At 38.5% G+C, this 27805-nt stretch overlaps 2 protein-coding genes across 10 annotated transcripts; both read left to right on the plus strand.

The window, feature by feature from the left end:
• Positions 1–6808: 6808 nt before the first annotated feature.
• LOC121513356 (peptide YY-like) lies at positions 6809–7564 on the plus strand. The gene is made up of 3 exons (XM_041793065.1): positions 6809–6978; positions 7071–7160; positions 7540–7564. Exons 1-3 carry the CDS (start codon positions 6815–6817, stop codon positions 7562–7564), a joined length of 279 nt encoding a protein of 92 aa, XP_041648999.1. The 5' UTR covers positions 6809–6814.
• A 1554-nt stretch (positions 7565–9118) lies between these two features.
• On the plus strand, positions 9119–27345 carry LOC121513354 (MAGUK p55 subfamily member 6-like). 9 transcript variants are annotated; one of them, XM_041793057.1, is made up of 15 exons: positions 10588–10727; positions 11006–11081; positions 13512–13590; positions 14106–14232; positions 14906–15024; positions 18024–18176; positions 18836–18985; positions 19225–19452; positions 20225–20356; positions 22113–22215; positions 22329–22400; positions 22493–22654; positions 22741–22943; positions 23027–23155; positions 24819–27345. In XM_041793057.1, the coding sequence occupies exons 4-15, from the start codon at positions 14202–14204 to the stop codon at positions 24993–24995; spliced, it is 1659 nt and encodes a 552-aa protein (XP_041648991.1). In that variant the 5' UTR covers positions 10588–10727; positions 11006–11081; positions 13512–13590; positions 14106–14201; the 3' UTR covers positions 24996–27345. The 9 variants fall into 9 exon arrangements, with proteins under 9 accessions (XP_041648988.1, XP_041648989.1, XP_041648997.1 ...); XM_041793054.1 differs by lacking the exons at positions 10588–10727; positions 11006–11081 and adding an exon at positions 9119–9259 and having other exon boundaries at positions 13507–13590; XM_041793055.1 differs by lacking the exons at positions 10588–10727; positions 11006–11081 and adding an exon at positions 9119–9259.
• Positions 27346–27805: the final 460 nt, after the last annotated feature.

The raw sequence follows: 27805 nt of genomic DNA on the forward strand, positions 1-27805 counted from the left end.
TTTCTGGGACAAGATTTTTTTGTATGTATGTACACGAGCTATGAGCTCGTGTGAAAAAGCCATAGCATAATAATAATGACGGTGAACTTAGCACTCATTACAACGGCACATGTTCATGGCTTTCAAGGGTTGTAATGGATTCTGTCACCTTAAGATCATTTTTGTTCAACTGCATTAAAGAAGAGCAAGAAAATGTCAAATGTTGAAGCTAAATGAAAGATAAGAACCAGTGAAAAGAACTGCCATAGAGGTCACATGATTATACGTGACAAAACTCAGTCAAAGTAGATGACAGATAAATTGAAAGAATGACCATTTCCAGTAACCATCATGATGGTAGTTGGGCTGTTACTATCATATTGCTGCCACAAAAGGTTGGATTTACTTTTTAGGTTGTTTTTTGGCAGTGATTGTTGGTTTCCTGTGTGACACTTCCAACTGGAACTGAGTGAGGCTATCCAGAACAGGAATGTGGATGTTAACCTGCAAAGAGGATCAAAGACAAATGTTAGTCAAATTCTGCAAACCAACTTTGCAATGCTAAAGTTTAAAGTTGTTACAGTTAAAGTGTGAACGTTTTTTTACAATTTTTTTTTTTTTTTTTACTTTAGACTAGTTGACTAAACAGGATTATATTTTGCATTTAATTGGATGGGAATTTTTATGCCTCGGAAAATCACTAGTTTGGCATTAGCCCTGGTTTTTAATGGTGCATCTCTAATTTTGGAAAATACATCATAAATACACTTAAATAATTATAAAAATATAAAACGGCTCTCTAACAGGATCCGGATCTTATCATTCACATAAAAGAGTCAGCTCTTTGAACCGGCTCGTTCACAAACGGCCCATCACTATAAGTAATATGTAAATGTTAAAATAAAACAAGTCGAGATTTTTCTTTAGAAAAATAAAAATGCTTACACATGTACAAGAAAACTTTACAGAGATTAGATACAGCACTTTGTCCACAGAGGGCACCTAAACCAACTCAAATGTAAAGTTGTCACAGTCACTTCAGGTATGTTAAATAACCAAACCGCACCATTTTTGTTTGAATAATAGTTATTTACAAGACTGACACTGCACAAAATGGTTTAATCTTTTCTAATCTTTTAACCCTCTGTCTCAAACTGTGTCTTTATAGAGGAATAACAAAGAGACTCAAAACTGACAAAATAAACCAATTTTGTGTTTGACTCCAAAGTCACGACTGGGGCTAATGTTCTCATTATGCACTCAGCCATTTCACCAACTGTGGTGTGGCCTTTAACAGTGATGGCTTTAATATTCTCTACGACGTTATAAAGTAAAAAAAACGCCTTATGAAAGAGCTTCAATGCAATGAGCCTTTTAGTGTGTTATCGAGTAGTGAGTCTTTGGGTTTTTGATATCAGCGAAGGTCCTGCAGGTGGGTCGACACTTGGCTGCAGTTCGTGTTGCTGTCTCAGAGGAGGGTGTTGGTGACAAGTATCACTAGAGAGTCCATCAACATTATCAGAGATGGCACTGTAAGGACTCTGTGCTTTATCCACCTGGCTTTCATTTGTCAGCAAGGCACTGTGCACGCCTTTTCAACCGAGTGTTCAAATCAGGCATGTGTTATCAACCACTGCCCATGAAAAGCGTGGATATCAAGAAATGACATCCTGTATGGCAGAGTACTCAGTTACATGTTCAGGCATCCTTTTAAATAAGATTAGAAAAGATTTGTATTGACTATCACCACTGTAGCTTGGAGAAGAAATTTTAAATAGCGCTGTCTGTTGAAATAATTGTAGTATGTAAACATTTTTGCTGACTGCCTTTTTGCCTTTTTGCTATCTAGTGTGATAGTTCTTTGATTGTGTGTGCTTTTCCCTGTGAAAGCTGTTGCTGTAAAGTGGAGTTCTTATGAGACTGTCAAAGGAAACAACAGCCCTAATCTACTGTCAAGAGCAGAGTGCTCTTCACAGAAATTGATGCCATTAAAGTCAGTTACCTTTTGGAGGCTGAAAGCTTTTTGTGCTCTCTGTCAACTAGAATTGAAAATGTATAGGTTTGAGCAATTTACTGTGCTGTCTCATATGCTTTGGAGTAATTTGTAGCTTTGTTAAATGGTTTGGCCCAAATCAACACCGCATTAAGACATGTACAGGTCAGAGATGTTTAAATGAAGAGTGATGTTGTGTTGATGTGATACATGAGGAGCTTAGTCTGAAAGAAAGCAAAATAAACATTTAAACTCCCGTAACTCATCAGTGCACTTAAGATTTTTGAAGACTTTCCCCTCATGCTAACAGTCACTGATCTTAACAAACATTTCTTTCATATTAATGTTACAGGCATTGTAATAAAATGGTGCAGAACAGGCTCCTTGTATCATCATTTGAAAACAAGGTCTACAGCAAAATGAAATTTATAATTTGTCTTTTGATGGCAAGCAGAGAAAAACCTTTCATGAATTTAGAGTTTCCACTTTGGAGTGACTTCCAGCACGGTACATCTCAATAAAACTGATGATGTGTAACTTGTAATGTCTGATGACAGTCTGCTGTTTTCACATTAAGTTAAAATATGTTCGAGTTGCACAGATTATGTTTGGAATTAGTGCATCCGCATAAGAAAAACAGGAACATTAATTTATTTTATAAGGCTCTAACAATTCAAAGCTCATTTAAAGAGTTTAAGCTCTTTATGGAATAGACTAGAATGAGTAAGGATGTCATTTTAAGGCCAATAAAAGCAAAAATGACAATCAGGAACAAGACTGATTGTTTCTATATGGTTTTAATTAATGCCTGAAACTGCTGGTAGGTGTCGGACAGTGGTGCAGTGATGTCTGCAGAAGATCTCGTCTCAATTGTCTCAATTTATACCAAACATTTTTAAAGTGGCCAATCCATTAAGCATAAGTGGCCTGTGATTTAGTGCCTATAAAAAGTATTCATCCCCTTGGATTTTTTTTTACCTTATAATTGATTTTATAAAACAGTCATGGTCAATATAATAAGACTTTTGTCATTAAAAAAATGACAAAATTAATGTCAAAGTAAAAACAGATTTCTACAAAGTGATGACGAATAAAATAAGTGATTGCAAAAATATTCATCCCCTTCAAATCAGCATTTAGTAGCACCGAGTCTGGGATAGGTCTCAGTCAGGCTTGCACACCTGGACACTGAAATTTTACTCCATTCTTCTTTGCAAAACTGCTCAAGCTCTGTCAGGTTGCACAGGGATTGGTCATGAACAGCCCTTTTCAAGTCCAGCCACAAATTCTCTATTGCATTTAGGTCTGGGCTTTGTCTCTGCCACTCCAGAACATTCATCTTGTTGTTTTTAAACCATTTCTGTGTAGCTTTCTCTGTACACTTTGGATCATTGTCGTGATAAATCATAAATCTTCTCCTAAGGCGTTGTTCACTTGCAGACTGAATAAGATTGTACTCCAGGATTTTCTGATCTTTTGCTTTATTCATTTTACCCTCTACCTTTATGAGCCTTCTGGGGCCGGCTGCCAAAAAAGCATCCCCACAGCATGATGTTGCCACCACTGTGCTTCACATTGGGGATGGTGTGTTTGTGGTGATGTGCAGTGATTGATGTCTGCCAAACATAGTGTCTGAATAAAGAGTCCAAATGAAGAAATTGTAGGAATGGTATGAAAGATAAAGTAATGAATGAATGGTTCCTGCACTGTATAGCACTTTGAGTAGTAAGATAAGTAAAATGGTACAGAAGCTCAAGTCCATTTACCATGATGAAGGGTATATTAAGTTATCTGATATCAAATTTAACACAATTTTCAAGACCCCCTTCACATATTTTAGGACCCGATTGCATCTTTAATTTCTAACTCATTACACTGGCAAAATGAATAAAAAGTGTGACAACACAAAAAGAAAAATGTGTTTATTACTACAATATGCAAACCAAGCTTTCTTGAAGCATTTTGAGATTAGAATATGAGAGAAAGACCTCAGTTACCAGAAGGCAGCTGACAGTGAAAGATCTGATTGTAGCTGAACAACCTGAAGTAGCCACACTACTTTTCACAAGTGTAGCACTTCGGTTAAATCTAAGTAGCATAGGTTTTAAGAAAAATGACAAGACACAGTAGTCCCCATTTTAAGATATCTATGATATTATTGATGATTTTAAAGCATTACGGTGTCCATGATCATTTTGCTGTTGTTGCTGACAAGCTATAAGTGCACTGATAAATGTCAAATCTAGCAAAAGTCCAAAAGAAGAAACTGTCTGATTTTAAACTATAAATCACAAGCATAAAACTAATAACAGCATTTTTTTGATGAATATGATTTTTTTTTAAAGCTACCAAATTTAAGACCTAACAGTATTGTACATGACTTTAAAATTTAAAATACTTTTAAAAAGCTTTGATTTTCACAAAACTGATCAATCAACTTGTTATACTTGTAAGACCCTGTAGACACCATGGAATAATACAGTTGAAACCAGAAGTTTACATACACTATATAAAAAGGCACAAACTTTTTTTCTCACTGTCTAACATTAAATCAGATTAAACTTTTCCTGTTTTTGGTCAATTAGGATTACCAAAATTATTTCTACTTGCTAAATGCCAGAGTAATGAGAGAGATCATTTTTTAGACAATTTTTATTATTTTCCTGAGAGTCAGAAGTTTACATACATTTCATTAGTATTGGGTAGCATTGCTTTTAAACTATATGACGGGTCACACATTTTGGATATGCTTCTACAAGCTTCTCACAATAGTTTGCAGGAATTTTGGCCCATTCCTCCTGGCAGAACTGGTGTAACTGAGCCAAGTTTGTAGGCCGCCTTGCTCACACATGCCTTTTCAGCTCTGCCCATAAATTTTCAGTGGGATTGAGATCAGGGCTTTGTGATGGCCACTCCAAAACATTGACTTTGTTATCCTTAAGCCACTTTGTAACCAGTTTGGCAGTATGCTTAGGGTCATTGTCCATTTGGAAAACCCATTTACGCCCAAGCTTTAACTTCCTGGCTGATGTCCTGAGATGTTGCTTCAGTATTTCCACATGATGTTCTTTCCTCATGATGCCATCTATTTTGTGAAGTGCACCAGTCCCTCCTGCAGCAACACAACCCCACAACATGATGCTGCCACCCCCATGTTTCACAACTGGGATGGTGTTCTCAGGCTTGCAAGCTTCCCTCTTTTTTCTCCAAATGTAATGACGGTCATTATGGCCAAAAAGTTCAATTTTAGTTTCGTCAGACCACAGAACATGTCTCCAAAAATTAAGGTCTTTGTCCCTGTGTGCATTTGCAAACTGTAGTCTGGCTTTTTTATGTTTCTTTTGGAGTAATGGCTTCTTCCTGGGAGAGTGGCCTTTCAGCCCATGTCGGTACAGGACTCATTTGACTGTTGATAATGACACACTCTTTCCAGCTTCAGCCAGCATCTTCACAAGGTCTTTTGCTTTTGTTCTTGGGTTGTGATGCACCTTTCAGACCAAAGCACATTCATCTCTGGGACACAGAACCCGTCTCCTTCCTGAGCGGTATGATGGCTGGACATTCCCATGGTGTTTATTCTTGCGTATAATTGTTTGAACAGATGAATGTGGCACCTTCAGGCATCTGGAAATTGCACCCAAGGATGAACCAGACTTGTGTAAGTCCACAATTCTCTTCCTGATATCTTGGCTGATTTCTTTTGATTTTCCCATGATGTTACACAAAGAAGCAGTGTGTTTCAGGTGTGCCTTAAAATACATCCACAGGTGTGTCTCTAATTAACTCAAATGTTGTCAATAAACCTATCAGAGGCTTCCAAAGACATGACATCATCATCTGGGCTTTCCCAAATTGTTTAAAGGCATAGTAATCTTAGTGTATGTAAACTTCTGACTTTAAAGAAAATAATAAAAATTGTCTTAAAAAAAATCCTTTTCTCATTATTCTGGCATTTAGCAAATAGAAATAATTTTGGTAATCCTAATTGACCAAAAACAGGAAAAGTTTAATCTGATTTAATGTCAGACAGTGAGAAAAAAAAGTTCATGTGCCTTTTTATATAGTGTATGTAAACTTCTGGTTTCAACTGTATATATTACCATTGTAACTAAAGTATACAAAAAAAAAATTCAAATATTGCACTTGGATGTGAATCAGCGAGATGCACCTTGGTGGATTTTTTGTGTAAATAGACTCAGTCTAACTGCAAAGGGGCTGTTCATGTTGTAAAAACTAGTTGGGTAATCAGATTTAGGAATAATTAAATCACATTCACCTTCAGGGATAAATTGGTGTTACACTTCATTTAACTGATTAAAATACACACAACTCTAATAAATGCAAAATTGAATTAAATTAAGAACAACTGATTTAATCTGAAGCCTTAACATTTATCATATTTTGATCTTTTCATGATAATGTAATGGAGTACGTCCATTTGTTTCAGTGCTGACACATTCAGGGATTACTGAACTAATGAGGCAGGGGATATTTCTCAGGAGTGCCCTTAAAGTGAATGAAACCACCCTCCCTCCCCATCTGACACTTGCTGTATAAAAACACAGCCAATGTTGGGCACCGAGTCGCCTTCAGCAGAGAGTAAACCAACCACGGCGGTATTTTGTGATAATGTAAGCTCTTTTATTTCTCATCTTGATACTATAAGGCAAATTATAAAAAAAAAAAAAAAAAGTAAATTTTGTTGGATCTGGCAGCTTTTATGATGGAGTTCCCCAACATGGAGATTCAATTCCTGATTTTGTCTTTGTTGGATTATGGTTTTTTATGATGCATTTTGACTTATAATATTCCCTATGATCCAGGTTTCCCTCAAACTCTGTGATGTCGCTGAGTATTGTGGCTCTCTGCCTGCTGGCTTGTATTCACTCTGGCATAAACGCATACCCAGTCAAGCCTGCTGGTCCCCGGGAAGGAGCACCACCTGAGGAGCTCGCCAAATATTATTCTGCACTAAGACACTACATCAACCTCATCACAAGACAGAGGTGAGTTCTTGTGTTTTTGTAAATTACTGTAAGTCCAGAAAAAACAGGAGTATGTACTGACATGGTTGTTTGACTTTTTTTTATGTGTTAAGGTATGGGAAAAGAGACACCCCAGATACTGTGTTTTCAGATGTGTTGATGAGGGAAAGCACAGAAAGTATTCCAGGATCAAACTATGTCAGGTAAAACATTTGGACAAAAATGTTTTTCCCCCTTTTCTTAAAATCCATTTTATGATTCTGTGTTATGTTTATGCATACTTCATGAAGAACCCATAAACTTGTCAACAATCTAGTTAATTCCCCCTTTAACAACAATAAAATGATCTCTTATTGTCTACAGAAGCTTTATATGACCAGCGGTGATCATCTGGGAATGTTATTGTGCGTTAGCACAGATGTAGTGCTTGGAAAGATTGTAGCTTGTGCTGGTATTTGATTAGCCTGCATGTTAAGAGATGTGTCTAAACCACTACAAGCCTCTTTGAATCAAGTACAGATATTATTGTGATGATGATACGGTTGTACAATTGATGTAACATGTCAGTTTCTTATATTATAGGTTTGATGAACTGCCATTGTGGTGATGCATCTGGAGCTGTCATATCTACAGTGATTTTTACATGTCTGTAAATTACATGACATTTACTCGTGCTGCATGGAATAAAATGTCTGTAATGCAAATTCTTTAGACTGTGATGTACTTTTTTTCCATTTTATTTTTATTTAAAAGGTAGTATAATAAAATATACAACACTTTGATTGTCCCTTTTCAGGTTTTATGCTGCTATGCAAAGAAATAAATAGTTTTAAGCTGCGTGGCCTGTGTGAAGCTGAAAAAATCTGTCAGTCATCTATCTTCATTTCCAGGGGTATTTACCCTCTTTCACGTCTGATGTTAACTGTTTGAACATTATTTTTCTTGCATATTTCTATTACAAAATTTGCCAATTTTTACATGAAAGACAGGTGAGCTTGCAGATATATTGCTGGGTGTAGCTTTAGAGTTCAATGAAGTTGAGCAAAATCTGGAAATAATCAAGTAATAAATTAAGTCCACTTGATTACATTTTCCATTTTGACTTTGCAAAGACAGGGACAATTTCAGTACAAGCACAATTCTAATGAGCCATTCTCTTGCTATATTTTTCACAAGTTCTATCAATCACTTCCTTACTTGTTGTTAAGTAAATGCAGCCTGTTTAACCGTGGGATCCACTAATGGAGTGATAGTGCTCTCTGGTGGTGAACAAGCAGCATTTAGAATTTAAAGTGGGACAAATACATCTCTAAAAAAATCATGTCTGAAATTATTTTTTCACATGGCGAAGGGTAAAATGGAAATTGGCTGTAATTTGGCTTTGCTTTCGTGTTATAGTTGTTAATTTTTTTTTACAAAAATTCAACTGAGAAATACCTGCAGCCTGCCTGCAAAGATTACCAGTCTAATCCTATCAACTGACCTGGAAACATCAAAAGCGAATCACGCAACGCTGAGAATTTGGTAAATGCTCTTTTGATACTTTGTCCAAGCTACTTGCTCTATTTAACCATGCATGTGTTCAATCTGCTTTTCGATGAAGAAGCCTCAGCAGCTAATAGGTGATATTTAGATTTTTGTGGCCAGATGCGGGGATGGAGTATTGCTTGGTGGTGTTTGAAACCGCAAGATTACCGGTATATTTTTCATCAGGGGGTAAGTGTGACCTCAAAGCTTTAAGATCAAATAGGTTATTAGGTAGCCATTGTGTTACAATAAAGCTATTTATGCAGTTTGTGTTTTGGAAAAGAAAGAAAATAATTTCACTGGTGCTCTGTACTACTCTGACAAGTAGTAGTGTTTTGTCAATCCACATGGCACACTTAAAAACTCAAACAGATTAAGTTAAAGTCTTTACAGGCAGATTTATTCTGAATATTACTCTAGATGGGAACAGCTGACATGTAAAATAAAGAGGAGGGTATTTTAAGTGTTTAGAGGTCATTGGGTTTAATAAGAAAACTATGTCAGGCTAAATAATTTATACTAAATGTATAGGGTAAATTTGAATAGCAGCATGTGGATGGGTTGTTCAGGACTTCACTGGGACAGATGTAACTTAAAGGGCACTGGGTGTCATTAGCATAGCACCGTCTGAACGGGGAGCTGAGGGGAAGGGGCGCAGGGAAGCACATTGAAAATGCTCTCAGAAGTTAGTATTGCCCAAGTATTAAGCGAATAGGCGGATTTTTGAAATGAGGACGACAACGAAAGCGTGACGGAGTGTCGTTTAAAAAATCAGGTAAAGAATCATTCATTTTTTCAAACATATACTTCACCAGCGATCCCATCATGGGACCCTCTGGTTTCTCGGCTACCGCTGTCCCAGTAGCTAGCTGCAACTTGCTAGTCTGAGCCGCATTATTTTACCATTAGCTAGTTGCTAATTACTTGTCTCGCAGCTAATTTTACATCACCCCTTCCTCTACATATAAGAGCAGCATTAAGCTGGGCGTGTTGTCCTGATTTGCCTTACTTGTTTGGATTTATCAGTGGTAATGTCCTGGCTAGCTGATACCGTTACGATGTCAGTGTAGCGCACACTAGCAATAATTAGCTTTGCTAACTTGCGTGCCTATGTACCACGAAGTAGAACTGCCTAACACCAACTTGACACCGAATGAGCACTTGTGAAATAAACATCATTGACAACCCAACTACATGTATCTGCAGGTTTACATTTCTGAAACAAGTCGCATCGTGGTGCATTAAGGCTCTAATGAAGGTTTACTGAAGCTAATAACACGCCAACGGCTAGTGATCAATTCTAGCCACACGTGCCCTGTGCGCGTGTACTCCGACAGTCAGTTCAAACAGCTGAAGCGAAAACATTTATTATATGCTCATTGTGGTTTCACAAACGTTTATAAAAGACCCAGCCGTTGGCAACTTATCTGCCACCACGAGGACCGAGCAATCCCTCCATACCTGGCTGCTGCTCGTGTGTTTGATGAAGGAGGAATGAAGGCGGTGTGACTGTCTCCAGAGTCTATGCCTCTCACTGAACCGAGCCACGTTATTCAAGACTAGCAAATAATTAAACAGAAGTGTAAACAGGTGCGTGTCACGAAGAAAATAGAGAAATAATCTTTCTGAAATGCCAGTATTATAAAATTAAAACACTCTTCTTTATTTTTTCTTAATTTTTATTTATTTATTTTTTTTAAACATTTGCACACCATAGCTTAAAAATACCTCCACCGCATTACACTGCTAATTCTCTGTTCCCCAGTGGTATCACTTTAAAAATGGTTTTATTTATTGTCTAACTTAGACAGCACATCTAAATGACACATACACTTATCAGCCACTTTATTAGGTGCACCTGTGCCAGGTTGGACCCTGTTTTGCTTTCAGAACTGCCTTTATTCTTTGAGGCTTAGTTTCAACAAAGTGTAGGGAGCACCCCTCAGAGGTTTTGGTCCATATTGACATAAAAGCGTCTCGCAGTTGCTACAGATTTGTCGGCTGCACATCCATCATGGGAATGTCATGTTCCACCACATCCCAAAGGTGATCTATTGGATTGAAATATGGTGACTGTGGAGGCCATTGGAGTCCAGTGAACTCCAGTGAACTCCAGTGAACTCATTGTCATGTTCAAGAAACCAGTTTGAGATGATGTAAGATTTGTAACATGGTGCATTATGCTTCTGGAAGTAGTCATCAGAAGATTTGTACACTGTGGTCATATCAGCAACGAAACTCAGGTAAGCTGTGGCATTTAAACAATGCTGTCTTGGTACTAAAGTGTGCCAAAAAATACCTCCCACAACATTACACCACCATTACCAGCCTGAACCATTGATACAAGGCAGGCTGGATCTATGCTTTCATGTTGTTTATGCCAAATTCTGACCCTACCACTTAAATGTCGCAGCTGAAATCCAGACTCATCAGACCAGGCAACATTTTTCAAATTTTCTATTGTCCAGCTTTGGTGAGCATGTTTATATTGTAGCCTTAGTTTCCTGTTCCTCATTTACAGGAGTGGCACCTGGTGTGGTCCTCTGCTGCTGTAGCCCATCTACTTAAAGGTTCAACGTGTTGTACACTCAGTGATGGTATTGTGCATACCTTGGTTGTAACAAGTGGTTATTTGGATTAATGTTGCCTCTCTATCATCACGAACCAGTCTGCCGATTCTCCTCTGACATCAAGGCATTTTTTTTCCACACATCTGTCTCTCACTGGATATTTTCCCTTTTTCAGACCATTCTCTGTAAACCCAAGAGATGGTTGTGTGTGAAAATCCCTGTAGATCAGCAGTTTCTGAAATACTCAGACCAGCCTGTCTGGCACCAACAACTATGCCATATTCAGAGTCACTTGAATCCATTTTCTTCCCTATTCTGATGCTCAGTTTGAACTTCAGCAGGTTGCCTAGATCACATCTACATCTACATGCCTAAATGCGTTGAGTTGCTGCCATGTGATTGGCTGATTACCTATTTGTGTTAACAAGTAATTGAACAGGTGTACCTAATGAAGTGGCCGGTGGGTGTATACCTACAGTCTATAATGAGTATGCATGCAAGGAATCTGACTCTAGTTGACTACATTAAATTTGTAAATGCATTCAGAAATTCAATATAAGAGTAAAGTATACAAACCTACAAATTAAAAAAAAGCAACAGTGCACAGGTGTAAACTATGCTGAAATATACATGATGATACATTATGTAGCTGATGGAATAATCAAAATTTTAAGTGTTTGATATTATTAAGCTATATTTATATATTAATTAAAGCTCAGTTTTGGAAATTTGCCGAGAGTTAGAGCTATTCTTGATGACAACAGAAAACATTCATGGAAAATCAAGTGATAATGTCCTGGAACTTTTTATTTTTTAAATCCTTACAAGACAAATACGCCACAGTCTCAGTGTATCATAGCTGAGTTATATCTGACTTAATGGTAGTAGTGAGTATTTTTAAATGTGGTCATATGATAGACTGGGGCGGTATTAAAATAGCACTCCAGTAACACTGAATGGACAGGAAATGTCTCAGTAAAAAGGCAGGTTGAGTTACAGATGAGCTAACTGAACTAATTTTTTAATAACAAATTCTAGAAATGATACCAATTCTGTGATTTTTATGATTAATTTTATCCAAAAGAACTAAAACTTGAAGAAAAACTATATCTACTGCATAAAACAGGTGCACATAAGAGGAAAGAATGTATAAAAGAGAACATATAGCTTAAAGAAAGTCATTCATGTAAAACAGCCTTTTAAAGGAAAAAAATACCTGGATCCACTCTTCTATTATACCAACAAACCAACCAAGACCAACCAAATTTCACAAAACAATATTTGCAATGTTTCAGAACTGAAATTTTGTGCGCATTTCTGCTCATTTAAGTATGGTGGCCTGTAAATGCAATACAATTATACAAAGTCTGAAACACTTTTGCCAAACTTGAAACTTGGGTCACTTCTGGCATTTGGTACATTCCTATTCCCTAAAATATGGTTTGTAAATTTCTTTCAGAAGGTGTGAAAGTGTTGAACAACTTATACATTTCTCGCAGCTCATTTAAACATGATTTAAGTTTTGTATATTTGTTTAGTACTACTTATTGTAAAATTTCATTTTTTTTCTTCTATTTAAAATTTGTTTTATGAAATGTAAAGATGTTTTTTGATCAAAGTGTTTTTGGCTTTATTATTATATATCACATTTTTTATTTTTTTGTTAAATGTCAATTTATTTTGGTTGATATAAATTTGTTTAAAGCTTTGTAAAAATGTTTCAGACTTTGTAATTTGTATTGCATTTCCAAGCCACCGTATTTAAGACTATGTGCAGGAATAGCCCATGTCTGCAATTTTTGATAATAAATAGGGCCGGACAATTATTCGGAAATAAGATTAAATCACAATATGGCCTGCTGCAATTTTCAAGCCACAGAAGGTGCAATGTGAAGGTGGTTTCTTTAACCTGAAATTTGTGTCAAAATACCAGTTTACAACTTTTTTGCAGCAGAGATGCTATGCATTATATATCATGCAATCATCCACAGGCAATTTTTTTTAGAATAGTCTACAAAAATCTGACTTTTTATACTCTTTGCTTATTAAATATGAGAATGACATAAAAATTATAACTCCTGCAATACAACAGTTCTTATCCAATTTGCAATGAGTCAAAATCATCACAATTAGATATTTTTCAAAATTCTTTTGCTCTAGTGTTATCTTATATTGTGTTGGTTATAATAAAGAATAATCTATTGCTTGTGTTTGTTGGTAAAAAAACATAATATAAGGAAGTTCAGAAGTAATCACATAACAAATTGCAATTAGATTATTTTCCCAAATTGTTCAGCCCTAATAACAAACAAGAAATCAGACAATATTGGCTGTATCAAAACAGGTATCTTTATGTTTGACTTTTATTGGTGTCATTGTAGAATTCAAGTTTTGGTAGTGTGACAACCTGCCAAAAAATGATCCGTTTTAATTTTTTTTGTTTTCTGTTTAGTGTAGCAGTACCAGATGAGTGTTCTGTAGAAAACGTGGGGCTCCATGTTGGAGTGCTGCACTGATGATTTGAACACAGTTTTAGGTGAGTTGTTGTCTTCCTTGTTATTTTTCCTCTAAATGATTGTCAGCAATGTTGCTGTCTCTTTGGACATAGTGTCGATGAAGTCTGATGTTTTCATCTTTATTATTTATTATCACGTGTTAGAAGAGCCACCTGTAATCAAAAATGTGCGTTATTCCATCCAGGAAGGCATTTGTAGAAGTGTCTTTGCCCCCTCTGTGTGGAGATCGTGCTTGCCCTGAGTCCCCAAGGGCCTCCCTGTATGTGGCTGGCACAACCGTTAGCCAGAAAGATGGGAGACTCATCCTTTGTCTCTCAATGGCCCTCTTTGTCATTCCCTCATTTCATAAGAGCCCTCTGTGCTAATGCTCCTAAAACCTCAAGACAGACAAATGTTTTCTGTCCTATGCCTTCATTATGTGTCTGTGTTTGTTGAAACTATATAACATCTTGATTAGTCTGACAAATTCTGCTTATACAATATGAAGATCGGAGCATTTGTAAGCTGACTTCTGTGGGTTCCCTACCTTCTCCAGCCCTCCAGTTGCTCTGGTTTCTGAAAGCTGGCAGTTGGGTGGCTTTTGACCGTGTTAGGAGAAATTCACTGCGCTGAAAGCTGAGGAATTTCAAATATGACGGTGGCCAATGCAAAGTCTGGTACAGGTAAGCTGTTTAAAATTGAGTTTCTTTGTGTCAGAGGCTTTTGCTGGGTCTGAAGTAATCTGATATTTGCTGTTTCATTACCATTTGAACGGCCTCACTGTCTGGAGAAATTTGCGTGGGTGTGTTTTCTGCTGCCTGTCTTTCCCCTTTCACCATGGCAGCATCATTTCTGTAAATCACCCTGTTTGATCTCAGCTTTGTCTGCTGCAGGAAAATAGGCCAATAGTCTGAATATACAGAAAAGTACAGAAAAGTACTATATAATTTTAATTCTGTTGTTTTGAGCTGGCTAATTAACCTAACTTGTCTTTTCGAGTATTAATGCTCCAGCTTTTTGCTGTTAACTTTCACTCGCTACAATACAGATTTGTTAGTTTAATCTTTTTCCTTGAGTCTCTTCGTTTGTAGCAACTGCAATAGGAATACATGTTTTTTTTTTTCTTTGAATTGGCCCATTGATTGACTGTCTGTCATCTTGTTGTCATGCCTTGCAAGCTCTTGTTGTTTCACCTTTTTTTCTTTGGCTAGTATTTGTTTTTTTCATTATTAGTTTTATTTTTCACCAACATTTCTGCCCACAATCACAGAGCAGTGATTCAGGAGGTCATTAGAGGTAAAGAGATATCGAAGATCTCCTGGCTCAGTCTTTGACAGCGTATTTTGTACTCCTCAGCCATGCAGCAGGTACTCGACAACCTGAAGGACCTGCCATCAGGCACGGGAGCCAAAGATATAGACCTGATTTTCCTCAGAGGCATCATGGAGAGCCCCATCGTCCGCTCCCTTGCAAAGGTAACACACAATTTTAACACTCCTGCATTCTGTTGTACGCACACACACAAACACACTCACACAGAGACACAGACAGAGTTGTAAGCTCATTAGCTGGCCATCAACCTTTGGCCGTAGCAGTAGGGAGGAGCAAGTAAGCCTATGGAATTGAAGGTGTAACAAGTGTCAATGTCTGTGTAGGTTCTCAGTCATCCAGGTCATGGTTATCCAATGCTGATCAAATGGCACCTGGACTGATGCCATTTGATCAGCGTTGGGTGTTACAAGTGTCACATGCCACCACATGTAGAAGAAGGTGGCAAAAATCTTCCTTTTTACCTAGGAGGGTCATCACAGATTTCGACATGTTAGGAAGAGGACAGACGTGCATTTGTTTTTGTATGGTGGAGAGGAAATAAAGGCAGATTTCTCTCGTGCATGTTCTGATCTCAGTAATTTTGCAATTGTTTGGACATGGAGGTTTAATATCTTGACTCTAGACGAATTTGAGGCACAGTTGTTGTTAAAAGACAGAGAGAAACATCAGACTGTGCATGGTGATAGGATATATTTAGGGCTGTAAAGTATCCTTTCTTTTAAAATAGAGTATATTGGTTCAAGCTTGTGTAGTCAGGAAACTTTCATATTTACATGAGTTTAATCAATCCTCACATAGCTTAAAGAGGGTAGCAATATAATGTATAAATGACTTATATAGAAGAGAAACCATGCAGATTCAGGTCATAACAGTCATTCTTTATATCTATGAAAAGATGGCTCTAGAAAACCTGTCAAAGGCCGACTCTTGACCTCATTTCCAACAAGTAGAGCGCTGCTTTCTAGGTATTACTTGCCCCTGATTCATAAGACTGCTTTAGGAAGAACTGATTCAACGTATTCTGTAAATCAAACTGTTTGTTCCATTTGGTTCAAGTGTATCAAAGAGTTATTGTGCATTTATTTATTCATTTTTTTACATAAAAGCCTCAATAAAATGAAAATTCTTTAATTCTGTATGCAGTGTGTAAAGCCCTAGAGCAGCACCTCTATGTAGAGTTAAGAATGAGGATTAACTGTATGATCTGTCTTCCTCATGTGATAAGGCTTAACCTACAGCAGGATGGTAAACTCCTCAAGTGGCTCGACCATTTCTCAACCAAGCTTCCAAAAATAAACAGTCTCTGTATAAATAAATTTGAAAGACCAAAATTATTTTGATATAACATGGTATCCTTTTCATGCTCCCCACAGACAGTAACCTTTGACCTCTTGGCTTGTTTTTTGTTTTTTTTTTTGCTCTGATATGCATTGTCAGCTGTGAGGCCTTCTATAAAGAGGTGTGAGCCTTTCCAAATCATGTCCATTCAAAAAATAAATAAATAAATAAATAAATAACCACAGCTGGACTCTAATCAAGTTGTGGAAACATCTCAGTAAAGACTGAGAGAAATGGGAGGAACATGTTTTTTGCAAAGAGTCTGAATACTTATGTCAATGTTATATTTCAGCTATTTGTTTTTAATGTATGAATTATTTTTAATCTGCTACTGTGTTATTGGCATGAGCTTTAACTCTATTACATTTATGTGAATAAAATGCTGATTAATTTACTTCTTCTGAGTTGTTTCATAGACGCTGCACAACTTATAGGTAAATGCTCATCTCTGAAAATTGTGAAAATCAAAATGAGTCACTTGTGATTTTTTTCAAGACCATATGTGGATGCCACACTTAAGCAATGTGAGCCACTGTTTTCTTTTGTTTTCTAAGACCAGAAACCAGCTAAGCAGGGCTAGTATACTCCAGAATGTTGAGCAGCTGGAGAGTCATACTACACACCAGGGTGGGAATTTCGCACCAGCCAAATGCAGGTATTTTTGAGCAATGTCAGGTAAATTTGCTCAACTCGCCTGCCATTTGGACAGGGAAATAAGTAGCCCAACCTTACAGAGTGATTTTTTTTACAGTAAACAGCATAAATTAAACTCATTTTTTCTACTTGCTCCTACTGACTTTATGAGCAAAGCTGAGTGGAACCTCCTTCTCTGCCCTGTGTCAGAGCTGCAGTCAAATGTTTACAGGCAGATGTGTGCTGGGATGGTTTGACTCAGGATCATATGAGAGTAATTCTCAACTGCAACTGTTGTATCTGCTAGAGGTGTGTTTGAAGCTAAAGTCCAACCCTGAAAGCAGGATGTAGTCAGTGTTAACCAAGTATATTTGATGACCACTGTTAGTTTTTTAACTCAAAGATGATCACCATCTGCTCGTGTGAGAGAGACAACCACTAATGCTTCCCTCCTATAAATGCACAGACTGAAGTCACATGTTAAAATCTAAGCTTTATATGCCATAGTTTCAACATTTTTGAAGCGTCTTGCTGCTGATATTTTCCTGTACTCATTCATTCTAGGATAATGGTTGTGATATGGTACCTCATCAACAATAAGCCTGTAAACACACAGCTCACCTGCTTTTGATTATGGAATAAACTTCACCGTGTCAACCTTGGTCCTGTACTGCTCTGGCCTCCTGATGCCATTGTACAGGCCCAGGCCCCATCTCTCCACATATCCCTGGTCCACCACAACTAAGCAGTCACCCCTGGTGTCTGGACCAGCCTACCAGGTCCTGGGCACCCAGTATGCAGCTGGATCAGACCTGGGAAAGCACACCAGGTGCCTGTAAAAGCCTAGGTGCCTGTAAAGGCGCAGCTGCCGTTCCTGTATCAGGCAGCTGACCCATTCCATCCCAACTCTCTTGAGCATGTCAGCATTAGACATGCGTTCTTGCCAATGATACCCAAAAATGCACTGAGTCCAGCCAGAGCCTCTGGCAATCAGTCAACATCCAGGCCTAACAAGACTGTGGTAAGACCGGTAGGATCAGCCAATAGTTAATAATCTGAATACAAGGTCCCTATTTCTGGCTAGAACTCTGAATATCTTCATTATGCAGAAGAGTTGTTTCTTTTTTAGCTTTTCATAAAGTGACATTTCTTATTTTGTGTTTCTGTGTAGGCCCATGAGCGCCTAGAAGAAGTGAAGTTGCAGGCTGTGCGGGATGATAACGTTCAGCTGGTTACAGAGATCCTGGATTCCCTCAATAACCTGCCACAAAAGGATGCTGCCTCTACAGAGCTCGCCAGAATCCTTCAGGAGCCTCACTTTAAGGTATCTCAAACCACTTCATCTGTCTGTGAGCCTTTTTTGGATTTAATCTAGGTGGAGAGACTAGACATGTGTAGAATAAGCTGTCAAGCTTTGTTGAATGGATGTCAAAGCCTTTTATTACAACCATGCCTGATATTCTCCTGAGCTCAGGAGGTCAGGCAGCTCTGCTACCATGTCACCCTGTATATTCCTGAACCACTTGCAGGCCTCAGCATTGGAGGGGGAAGGGGTGTATTTTCTTTGGCCAATAGCAGGCTGAGTTATGCGGGTAAAGTTAGGGAGAGAGTACTGTGTCAACTTGTGTTTCAGTTAATACCCACAATTGCTGTAGTCTCTGACCAATGCTAAGTCTTTGTTGTGGGTAAGAACAGCACTAATGTTTCTTCTCTATATCAATCATCTATCAGTGCAGATGTTAAGTTGTCTTCTTATAAAGGAATGTGAGTAGTAAGAGGAATTATGTCTTTACTCTTTCACAGTGATAGATTAAATGCATGCCATTGAAGCAGCAGTCACTGTTAGACAGATGATGATTAGATTGTAGTTTGAAAACATCCTGGAATTGTGCTTTTAACATGTCTTAACATATAATTGATGACCAGCTTTTGCCTTATTTACCTCTGTGTTAATCTGTTTTCCCCCTCATTTTTCTGCTTCAGTCTTTGATAGAGGCTCACGACAAAGTGGCTGCAAAGTGCTATGAAATGCCCAACACCTCAGTGAACAGTGATGCCTTGTTGAAGAGTTCCCTCATGCCTGCTGATGCTGTGCGGATGATAGGCATTCAGAAGAAGGCAGGCGAACCACTGGTGAGCTATCCAAGTATTTACATGAACCACAGCACCTCAGAGGAAACGTAACTTGTGATAGGCTGATAATTGTTTTACACATGCCTTCTTTGACTGACCATCTGTTTGAAGAGCGATGACTCTGTTGCTTTGCAACTTGACATGAGTTGCTTCTTGCACCACAACCTCATGAAATAGAGCTCCTGTTTGATTTATGAAGTGTAGATGCATGATCCCAAACGACTCTTACCCTCTTTCAGGGGGTGACGTTCCGTGTGGAGCAGGGAGAGATGGTGATTGCACGGATCCTGCACGGCAGCTCAATTGACAGGCAGGGCATGCTGCACACGGGGGACATAATCCGCGAGGTGAACGGTCGTGAGGTTGGTAGCAACCCCGGTGAACTCCAGGAGCTGCTGAGGGACTGCAGCGGGAGTGTCACACTCAAGGTCCTGCCAAGCTACAGAGACACGCCGGCACCTCCACGGGTAAGGAAAAGAGAAGGTTTTTACCCACTAAAAAATCTATCGTTCTGTTTTCAGTGAAATAAACGGGATGCATTAATGTGTTACTTGCACAGTGCACATGCTGTTTGGAGTCCTACTGTACTTGTCAGGGATTGGACAAGAGCTGCCTGACCTGTATGATCTCAGAATGCCAGCCTTCTGAAAATTGAGCTCAAGGAAGCTCTATAAATACACTTCACACACTATCTGGGACATCCACCACTAGATTCACCAGACCCCCCCACACACATACACACACCCGCCTTCTTACAGTAACAGGCACACACAGCAGCTGACACTGAGGAGGAGCAGTTTGTAGGGTTATGTCAGATTCTGACCTTTGTGCTGGGGTGGATCCACTGATCTCATTCTACTGTTTGGTTTTTGTGCATGTTGGCTAACATGTAAGGACGTTTTAACTGAATCACGCTTCAAGCTAGTGAAATAAATCTCATTCTTGGACCAAGAATAACTTTATGATCATGTCATTACATATGTGGTTTTCCTAGTAGAGGCTAGTTTTCCTAGACTGTATTAAAAAAAAAAAAAAAAAAAACTGAAACTGAAAGAAATGTCCAAAAATGCAGAAAGAAGCACACAATGTAGAGCCAGGTAACTTGAAAATTTAAAGTTTTTTTTGCCTATTCTCATACGACACGTGTAGAAAAAATGATATGTTGAAAGAGCTCACAGACACATTAGTTTGTTGCTCTGTATAATTTTACTGAAATCTTGTTGTCATTCTTTCCTGTAGATTTATCTAAAGCCACACTTCAACTATAATCCAGCCACAGACAACTTGATCCCCTGTAAAGACGCCGGCCTTGCCTTTTCCAAGGGAGAAATACTTCATGTAGTCAACAAGGAGGACCCAAACTGGTGGCAGGTGAGAAGGCCATGTTAGTAATTGCAACAGCTGCTTTAGCCAGAGGGTGGCAAAAGAGTGAAGAGGAGGATGTTTATGACCGATACCAAGGACTTGTTTAATCATTTATAATTTTGCCACTCATGCAAAAAAAAAAAAAAAAAAACTCCTGAAAATGTCCTAGAATTGTCTCCTTTTTAAAGATATCAGGCTTTGATGCCTTTATTGATAGAGCAGGACAGTGGATAGAACTGGGGATGAGAAAGTGAGAGGGAGACATGCAGGAAAGAAGCCACAAGCGGACCACCATATGTCCCAGAGTTTTTATAGTAAGCTGCATGTGTGACCACAAACATTTTTCTCACTCAGATTTAAGCACGAAACCTGGGGGAGCTGATGTACAAACTCTGCGGATAATAATTCAAGTTGGGAAAGTCGATGACCTCTATATCAAGTTGCCAGTGGATAACTGGTTTACGCTTTATTCATCTAAGGAAACAGCTTCATATGCTTCTCTGCTAGCAAACACAGTTCTTTCTATTTGCACTCTCAGACTAATGCTGTATTACAATTTTAGTTATCACAAATATTTTTCAATGTATTTTTCCTTCAGTATACTCCCCTTCTGCATCTACACCACGCTGCATTCAGGTCTTCCACTAATCAAAGCAGTGCAGTAGGTCTTTTTCGGACAGCTCTCTCAGAACTTCGGTCTTTCATTTCTTCACTTCTGACACAGACTCTAAACATGTGCTTCTGAGCACAGATTTGATCTTAGGAAAAAGGAAAAAGTTACATGTTGCTAGCTCAGGTGAATAGAGAGGATGATCAAGCAGTGTGAATTTTTTGCAGGGTCAGAAACTGCTTCACCGAGAGCACAGTGTGAGCTGGCGCGTTGTCTTGATGAGGAATGAAATAATTTTTCCACAACTGTGGTCTCTGTCTTCTGACTGCTTTTTGCAGTTTTTCTAAAATCTGTTTGTGATTGTGTTGATTCACCGTTGACCCTTCTGGAACCCACTCCTCCAAAATGATACCCTTGATGTTAGGAAAAGAATCAGCATGGCCTTGAATTTAGACTTGCTTTGTCCTGCTTTCTTCATCCATGGTGACGATAGTGTTTTCTAATGCATTGACTGAAGTTTTTGATGAGTATGGACGCCCAGAACGTTAATCGTCTTGGATGTCCTCTGCCTTCACTAAATCTTTTGTGCCATTCAAACACACGTGACATCCAGTGTTCCCCATACACCTCAGTTAATGTATGAAAAATTTCAGCTGCTGTTTTGTTCAATTTCACCAAAAATTTCAAGTTGAAGCTTTGCTCAACTTTTAAGCTAATCATTTTCCTACACCCTTGCAAAAACACGCGCACTTCAGTCAGTAGCTAGCAGTGAAATTAAGATGTCACTTATTGAAATCCGTACAGCAGTCCTGTGAGAATACCAAACCTGTAACACTCGGTTTGACTGTGAACCATTTGGTTTTCTCCTCATAAGTGAAGTCTCATTATCTAATAGCCATACCTCATATGTTAAAGTAAACATAGCATTGATTTAAGGGCAAAATAGCAGTCATAGTAAGACTTGTCTGCTTTTTCCATGTCCTTTGACATCTTATAAACAATTCCCCTGGAACCCCCCCTGTCTTTTAAGGAAAATTTCATAGGAAAGCTGTCCTTAGATTGTCTAAAAATTTTCATGAGTACTTGCTAGTAAATGGTGTATTTTTATGTATTTTTTTTCAGCATCTCTGAATTACTCTGATTTCCACATAGGCATGCAAAGTTGTTGGTGGAGCCACTGGTCTCATTCCTAGCCAGTTCCTGGAGGAGAAGAGGAAAGCTTTTGTCAGAAAAGACTTGGATAATTCTGGTTCAGGTCTGTGTTACACATCCAGTCAATCTCAAACATGCTCCTGGCAGCTCTTGTTTAGTCAGGAAACTCTTTTTACCTAGCACCACTTTGTGGTAATTTCCTGTTTTTCATCTCAGGTATGCTCTGTGGAACAAGAACTGCAAAGAAAAAAAAGAAGAAGATGATGTACCTTACATCAAAGAATGCAGGTGTTTATTAGTCTTGGTTTAAATCAGTTTTTATGCAAGAAATTAACTGTTTCTCTTGAATACTCATCCAATATGTGTGTTGCTGTAAACAGAATTTGACCGTTATGAGCTGCAGATCTACGAGGAGGTTGCTAAGATGCCTCCTTTCCAGAGGAAAACACTGATTCTGATTGGAGCTCAGGGAGTTGGGAGGCGGAGCCTGAAGAACAGACTCATCGTTGTGAACCCTTTCCGATATGGAACCACTGTACCCTGTGAGTTTTTCTATGTGAGGAAGCATAGGTATTTACATTGCGTCCAACTGGTAGCTGACACCCCTGTCCTACCCTTATGCCTTCAGTCACTTCACGTCCTCCGAGAGAAGAGGAGAGAGACGGGCAGAACTACTGCTTTGTGACGCGGGAGGTGATGGAGAAAGACATCAAGGAGAGCCGTTACCTGGAGCATGGCGAGTATGACGGGAACCTTTATGGCACCAAGATTGACTCCATCCATGAAGTGGTGGAGGCGGGCCGGACCTGCATCCTGGATGTCAATCCTCAGGTTAGTCAAAGGCATGTGCTTTGAGTGTGAAAAGGTGTTTTTTAGTGTGAGGTTTAATTGTGACATTTTTTTCCTCTGCCTAGGCCCTCAAAGTGTTGAAGACTGCTGAGTTTATGCCATTTGTGGTGTTTATTGCTGCTCCAGAGCTGGACACACTTAGAGCTATGCACAAAGCTGTGGTTGATGCTGGACTAACTACCAAACTACTCACAGTAAGTGGAAGACAAGTAATGCCTCCTTGTTAATTATGCTGGACCTTTCATAGGTCATTACTTTAGACTGTAAAAAAATGTTTGACAAAGTCTAAGAATCAGCATTTGGTTACTGAAGGTAGCTTTTCAAGCCAATCCATAGCAGTTGAAAACATGGTTTCAAACTATCTGTAGATCACCCTTTGACAGATAAAGAGATGGAGCTGAGGTGGTCATTGAGCCTTCTGACAAACAGATGGATGCTCAAAACCTGTTGCATGTTAGCAACGTATGCTAGTTCAGAGGCAAAGTCCGTATCTATGGCAAAGGCCAAGTATAAAGGTAGTAAGTATGATGTAAAGAAAATTCTTGGTCTCCTCTTCTGTCCACACGTACCATGTTGTCTTGGAGTTAACTGGTCATGTGACACTATGTTACGTCCTGTGATGTGTAAATGTGGAGAAAGTGTTTCCATTGCACTTTTTGCGACATATTATATCAAAACATTGGAAAAAACACCTCATGAGAGCTTAAAAAATTTTGAGCGATATTTGAGAGGTTTTTCGAAATTCAGGTGTTTCCATTACCAGTTTTTTATTGTGCTATTTAGATTTTGCGCATTTGCAGCTAGATTTTCTCCTCATGATGTTATATGGGGAGTTAGTGACACTTCCAGGTTTGGTTTGCCCTCCCCACTTGGAACAAAGTTCCACCCTTCTTTCTGATCTTCAGCTGAGAGGAGGATCAGGAGAGCCACATCCATTTCCTGAGAGGGGTGTAGTCAGGGGCAGAGTCGGTCAGCTCATTAACATTTAACTTTTCCATGATATTCTGATTTTTTGAGATGTACCTGTTCTACAGCGTTTTCAGTGATTCCGTGCTTATGTGGACATTTTCTGAAACAATCCCGTATTTACAGAAAACTTTTTCAAAATGAAACAGAAATATATCATTTTCATCTCTGTGTGGACAAGGCCTCAGTTTGGATATGCTACTAGGGCTCACTCCATCACACAGACACTATCCAGATCAGTCAAACGTGGCATGCTGATTCCTGACGCACACACCTACAGACGACTGTAGCGGGGCCCATGCTCACAGGGGGTACCAGAAGCTGTTTGGCATTGGCAGGGAAGAGTTAGCGCATTTTTCATGGGTGCAACCCACATACTCAGCTCTGCTGATCATCCCACAAATGCATGTTCCTTACAAATTTGGCACCATTTAAAAAGGTAATAAACAGTACAACAATATACGATTTATTGCATTGTTACAACAAAGAAATGATCTACTAAACACAATGCCAATACTAGCATAGATGTGAATTTCTGCCAATATTTGTAACTGATATATCAGCCTATATTGGCTGTAAAAATTCAGCCATATGGAAAATTAAATTAAGTTTTTGAAAGGACCAACAGTCCTTTGTCAAGTCTTTGTTCATCCTGTTTCCCTTAATTTTAAAGTGTGTTTTTGTTCATCCTTAAATTTTAAAGTGGGGAGGCATGATATTATTGGCATATTGGTATTGGCAGATATTAGCTGAAAAAGGTAACTATTATTACTTTTTACACTTTCGGAAAACCTGTCATGTTTTGTCATCATGTGTAGGGTTCATTTATAACATGATGAAAATCTTTTAATGTGTGCCAGACTCACTGGGCTGCATCTCTTTCTGTAACAGGAGAATGATTTGAAGAAGACCGTGGATGAGAGTGCCAGGATCCGCCGGGCGTACAGCCACTATTTTGACCTCACTATTGTCAATGACAATCTGGACAAGGCCTTTGACACGCTGCAGGAGGCGGTGGAGCGATTATTCATAGAGCCACAGTGGGTCCCAGTTAGCTGGGTCTACTGATGTTTCACCGGACCGACACCGCTGTCCCGTTGCTCCTGCAGGACGCCTGAAGGGAGGATTCAACACTGTACTTCACACACGGAAAAGTGTCGGACATCAGCCCTGTGTGATTTTGAGTCTTGCACAAAGCTCCGTCAAAGCTAAGTCACCTTGATCTGAATTGTCAGATTTTTAAAAGCACACTATGCAACACAAAACACACAGGAAGTGTACTTATTTATTGGCAAGAGTTTTTTAAAGAGTACGTTCTCTCATGTGGATTGGATGAAAATACTGGCCCTTATGTCAGTTTATTTTAAAATGCAATTTTTGTCATGTCCCGTGTTTCAATCTGTCTGTAAGATAGGTAAAGTGTATTTATTCTGCAAATATGTGGAGGGCTTGCTCATTGAAAAGAACAATACCTCAGAGTCACAGTTTACAGTGCATATGCCTCCAGTAATTCATCTCATTTTGTCATTAACATACAAGCTTTCATTTCAATCTATAAACTCATTCATATAGAATAGTGTCATAATATTGACTTCTTTCTCCTCATGGCTTTATTAACGCCCCGGCATCGTTGCAGTTCAACCTCATTAATGGGAAATGGCCAGTTACAGCTAACTGTTGTACAGAAGAAAAAGTCATAGTTTAGAGTTAACCCATTATCTCCGTCTCACTTAAGCACATTAAATGACATTTATAATGTTATTTGTCAGACATTAGAATCCTGTGAGTGTTTCTGACTGTTCAACCCGCTGTGGTGCTGCGTTTGTGTTTGGGAAAATAAAAAAACTTTCCACAGGACTCTAAAACAGGGTACTGCATCTCAGTGAACCATCCCTTTTTGATGTGATAAAACTAAGACTTAACTGTTTTAAAGAGTTGACTTAATAAAGATATATTTTAAAAGATGTATTTTCAAATGTCAAATAAATAACTGGTGTTTTCTAATGATCTCCTATGGACTTGATTTGTTTTAATCACGGATGTGTCGTATGTGATTGCAGACTGGTGAGAAAGTCAACCATAGGGAAAATTTTTACTTTTTAAAACCATGGAGAAAACAAAACATAACAGATACAGACAAAAGGTACAGAGTTAAACGTAACCAACTTTGTTTCCCAGATTCCTAAAATACAAAACCAGGAAGAAACCCCCAGGATTAAAGGCACACCAAAACCTAAAGACACATATTTACAGCATGAACAGTTAAAGTCAAGTTTTTCCAAAATGAGGTTTGTGGTTTGAATACTTAAAAGCTGCAAAGGTCAGTTTCTTTGCAGGCACTTTTGGTTTTGTGTCAAAACACAAGTAACAACAGAATATTTGGTTTTACAGAAAATGTTTGATAATTACTGGCTTGAGAGTTGGCTTTAAACTTTGGTCCCTACACTAAATTATAGGGTGTGTTTTTTTTTTAATGTAGAAGGCCTTGTTCAGGTTCAAGACTTTGACAATTACAAGAAAATTACATTTAAAAAAATCACATGTATTAAAAACAAAGATGCCTTTGTATCTTCTCTGGCATCTTTTTGTGCCAAAGTTATCAAGTCTGATGTAGGTCAAATTTGGTCCAATTTTAACACTTAAGCCAAAAACTATTCAGTTCTGCATTTATCTAGTACAGTGCTTCAGAAAAATGCGGGCCCCGAAGGGACTGTAGGTGGGCCAGGATACTTCATTTACAAAAACTAATATTTAAATAAAAATCAAGTTGTGTTTTAAGTGACCATAAAATACTTGATTGCATTATTTGAGTGTTGTTAGGTTAACTAGTGACACTATTATACATTCTACTATGCCACTTGCTTCATGATTTTAAAAATTTATCAGTGTCTTCATAGATATTAATGATACCAGGGAAGAGTTTGCTGGTCCACAATGTACATTTACAGAGAAGAATTTCAGAAAAGAAAACAAACACTTTCTGAGTAGTGTCAATGTCTCTGAAAACAAAGCATTCATGCTGAAATTCTCTGTTCACAAGATATTTTCTTCAGTTATCAAGAAGCTGCTTGAGGCATAAAGGCAAGATGATGGGGAAAATATGAAATTCATCTCAAACTCTAAGACTGTCATTAAATATCTTTTTCTGTCTGGGACCCAAAGTGTTCATTTGAGTATTGAAGGTTAAAAACAAACTAAACAGAAATTACTTGAATGTTACACAAGCAAAAATTAATCTTAATTAACATTTGACAGCTTGTCTGTTGTTGCAGCCCAACAGTGTTTTAAACGAAGATTAGGGGGCACAGATGGCCTACTGCAGTGGTTCTCAACTGGTGGGTCGGGACCCAAAAGTGGGATGCGGAGCTGTTTTCAGTGGGTCGCAACTAGGTGCCTGAATAAAAAAGTGGCAAAAGTTCTGAAGTCCTTATTGGACATGCATTTATACCTTTTATTTTACCCTGTTTTACTATGAAATTGGGGAAATTTAAATGTTTGGTCAATATTCCAACTAATTTATCTCCTCGTCTTGCAATGAACAGCTACTTTTCCCATGATAATGAAATATATTAAAAAGTTCTCTTGAGAACTGGCAAAAAATGACACATAATGAGGGAGAGGGTATAAAACTTGTCAGTTTTGTCCCTTTTCTTTTTTATATCAGGTGTTTTGGTCCAATCATGCTCCAGACTAACCTTGCAAAGCAGATGGATTTGCCCGTTTCCGTGTTTCTTGCTGCCAAATCCATCTTGCAGAGCTACCGTCTGAACCGTTTAGGCCTGGTTATAAAGTGACAGGACCAATCAGCGTTGAGGGGCAGTACTTTTGGGCGTGACAGAGAGTCGTGAGGTATGCAAGCAGCGAGAAGAGGCCGATGT

The sequence above is a fragment of the Cheilinus undulatus genome, linkage group 8, assembly GCF_018320785.1.
Source record: "Cheilinus undulatus linkage group 8, ASM1832078v1, whole genome shotgun sequence".
NCBI classification, from domain to species: Eukaryota; Metazoa; Chordata; class Actinopteri; order Labriformes; family Labridae; genus Cheilinus; species Cheilinus undulatus.

What these genes read in the sequence shown, in the direction of transcription:
- LOC121513356 (XM_041793065.1), top strand. Translation starts at nt 6,815, where the DNA reads ATGTCGCTGAGTATTGTGGCTCTCTGCCTGCTGGCTTGTATTCACTCT. An exon ending in AACCTCATCACAAGACAGAG is followed by an intron (nt 6,979 to 7,070) that starts GTGAGTTCTTGT and finishes TTATGTGTTAAG; the next exon opens with GTATGGGAAAAGAGACACCC. An exon ending in CCAGGATCAAACTATGTCAG is followed by an intron (nt 7,161 to 7,539) that starts GTAAAACATTTG and finishes CTTATATTATAG; the next exon opens with GTTTGATGAACTGCCATTGT.
- LOC121513354 (XM_041793054.1), top strand. Translation starts at nt 14,202, where the DNA reads ATGACGGTGGCCAATGCAAAGTCTGGTACAG. An exon ending in CAATGCAAAGTCTGGTACAG is followed by an intron (nt 14,233 to 14,905) that starts GTAAGCTGTTTA and finishes TGTACTCCTCAG; the next exon opens with CCATGCAGCAGGTACTCGAC. An exon ending in TCGTCCGCTCCCTTGCAAAG is followed by an intron (nt 15,025 to 18,023) that starts GTAACACACAAT and finishes GTTTCTGTGTAG; the next exon opens with GCCCATGAGCGCCTAGAAGA.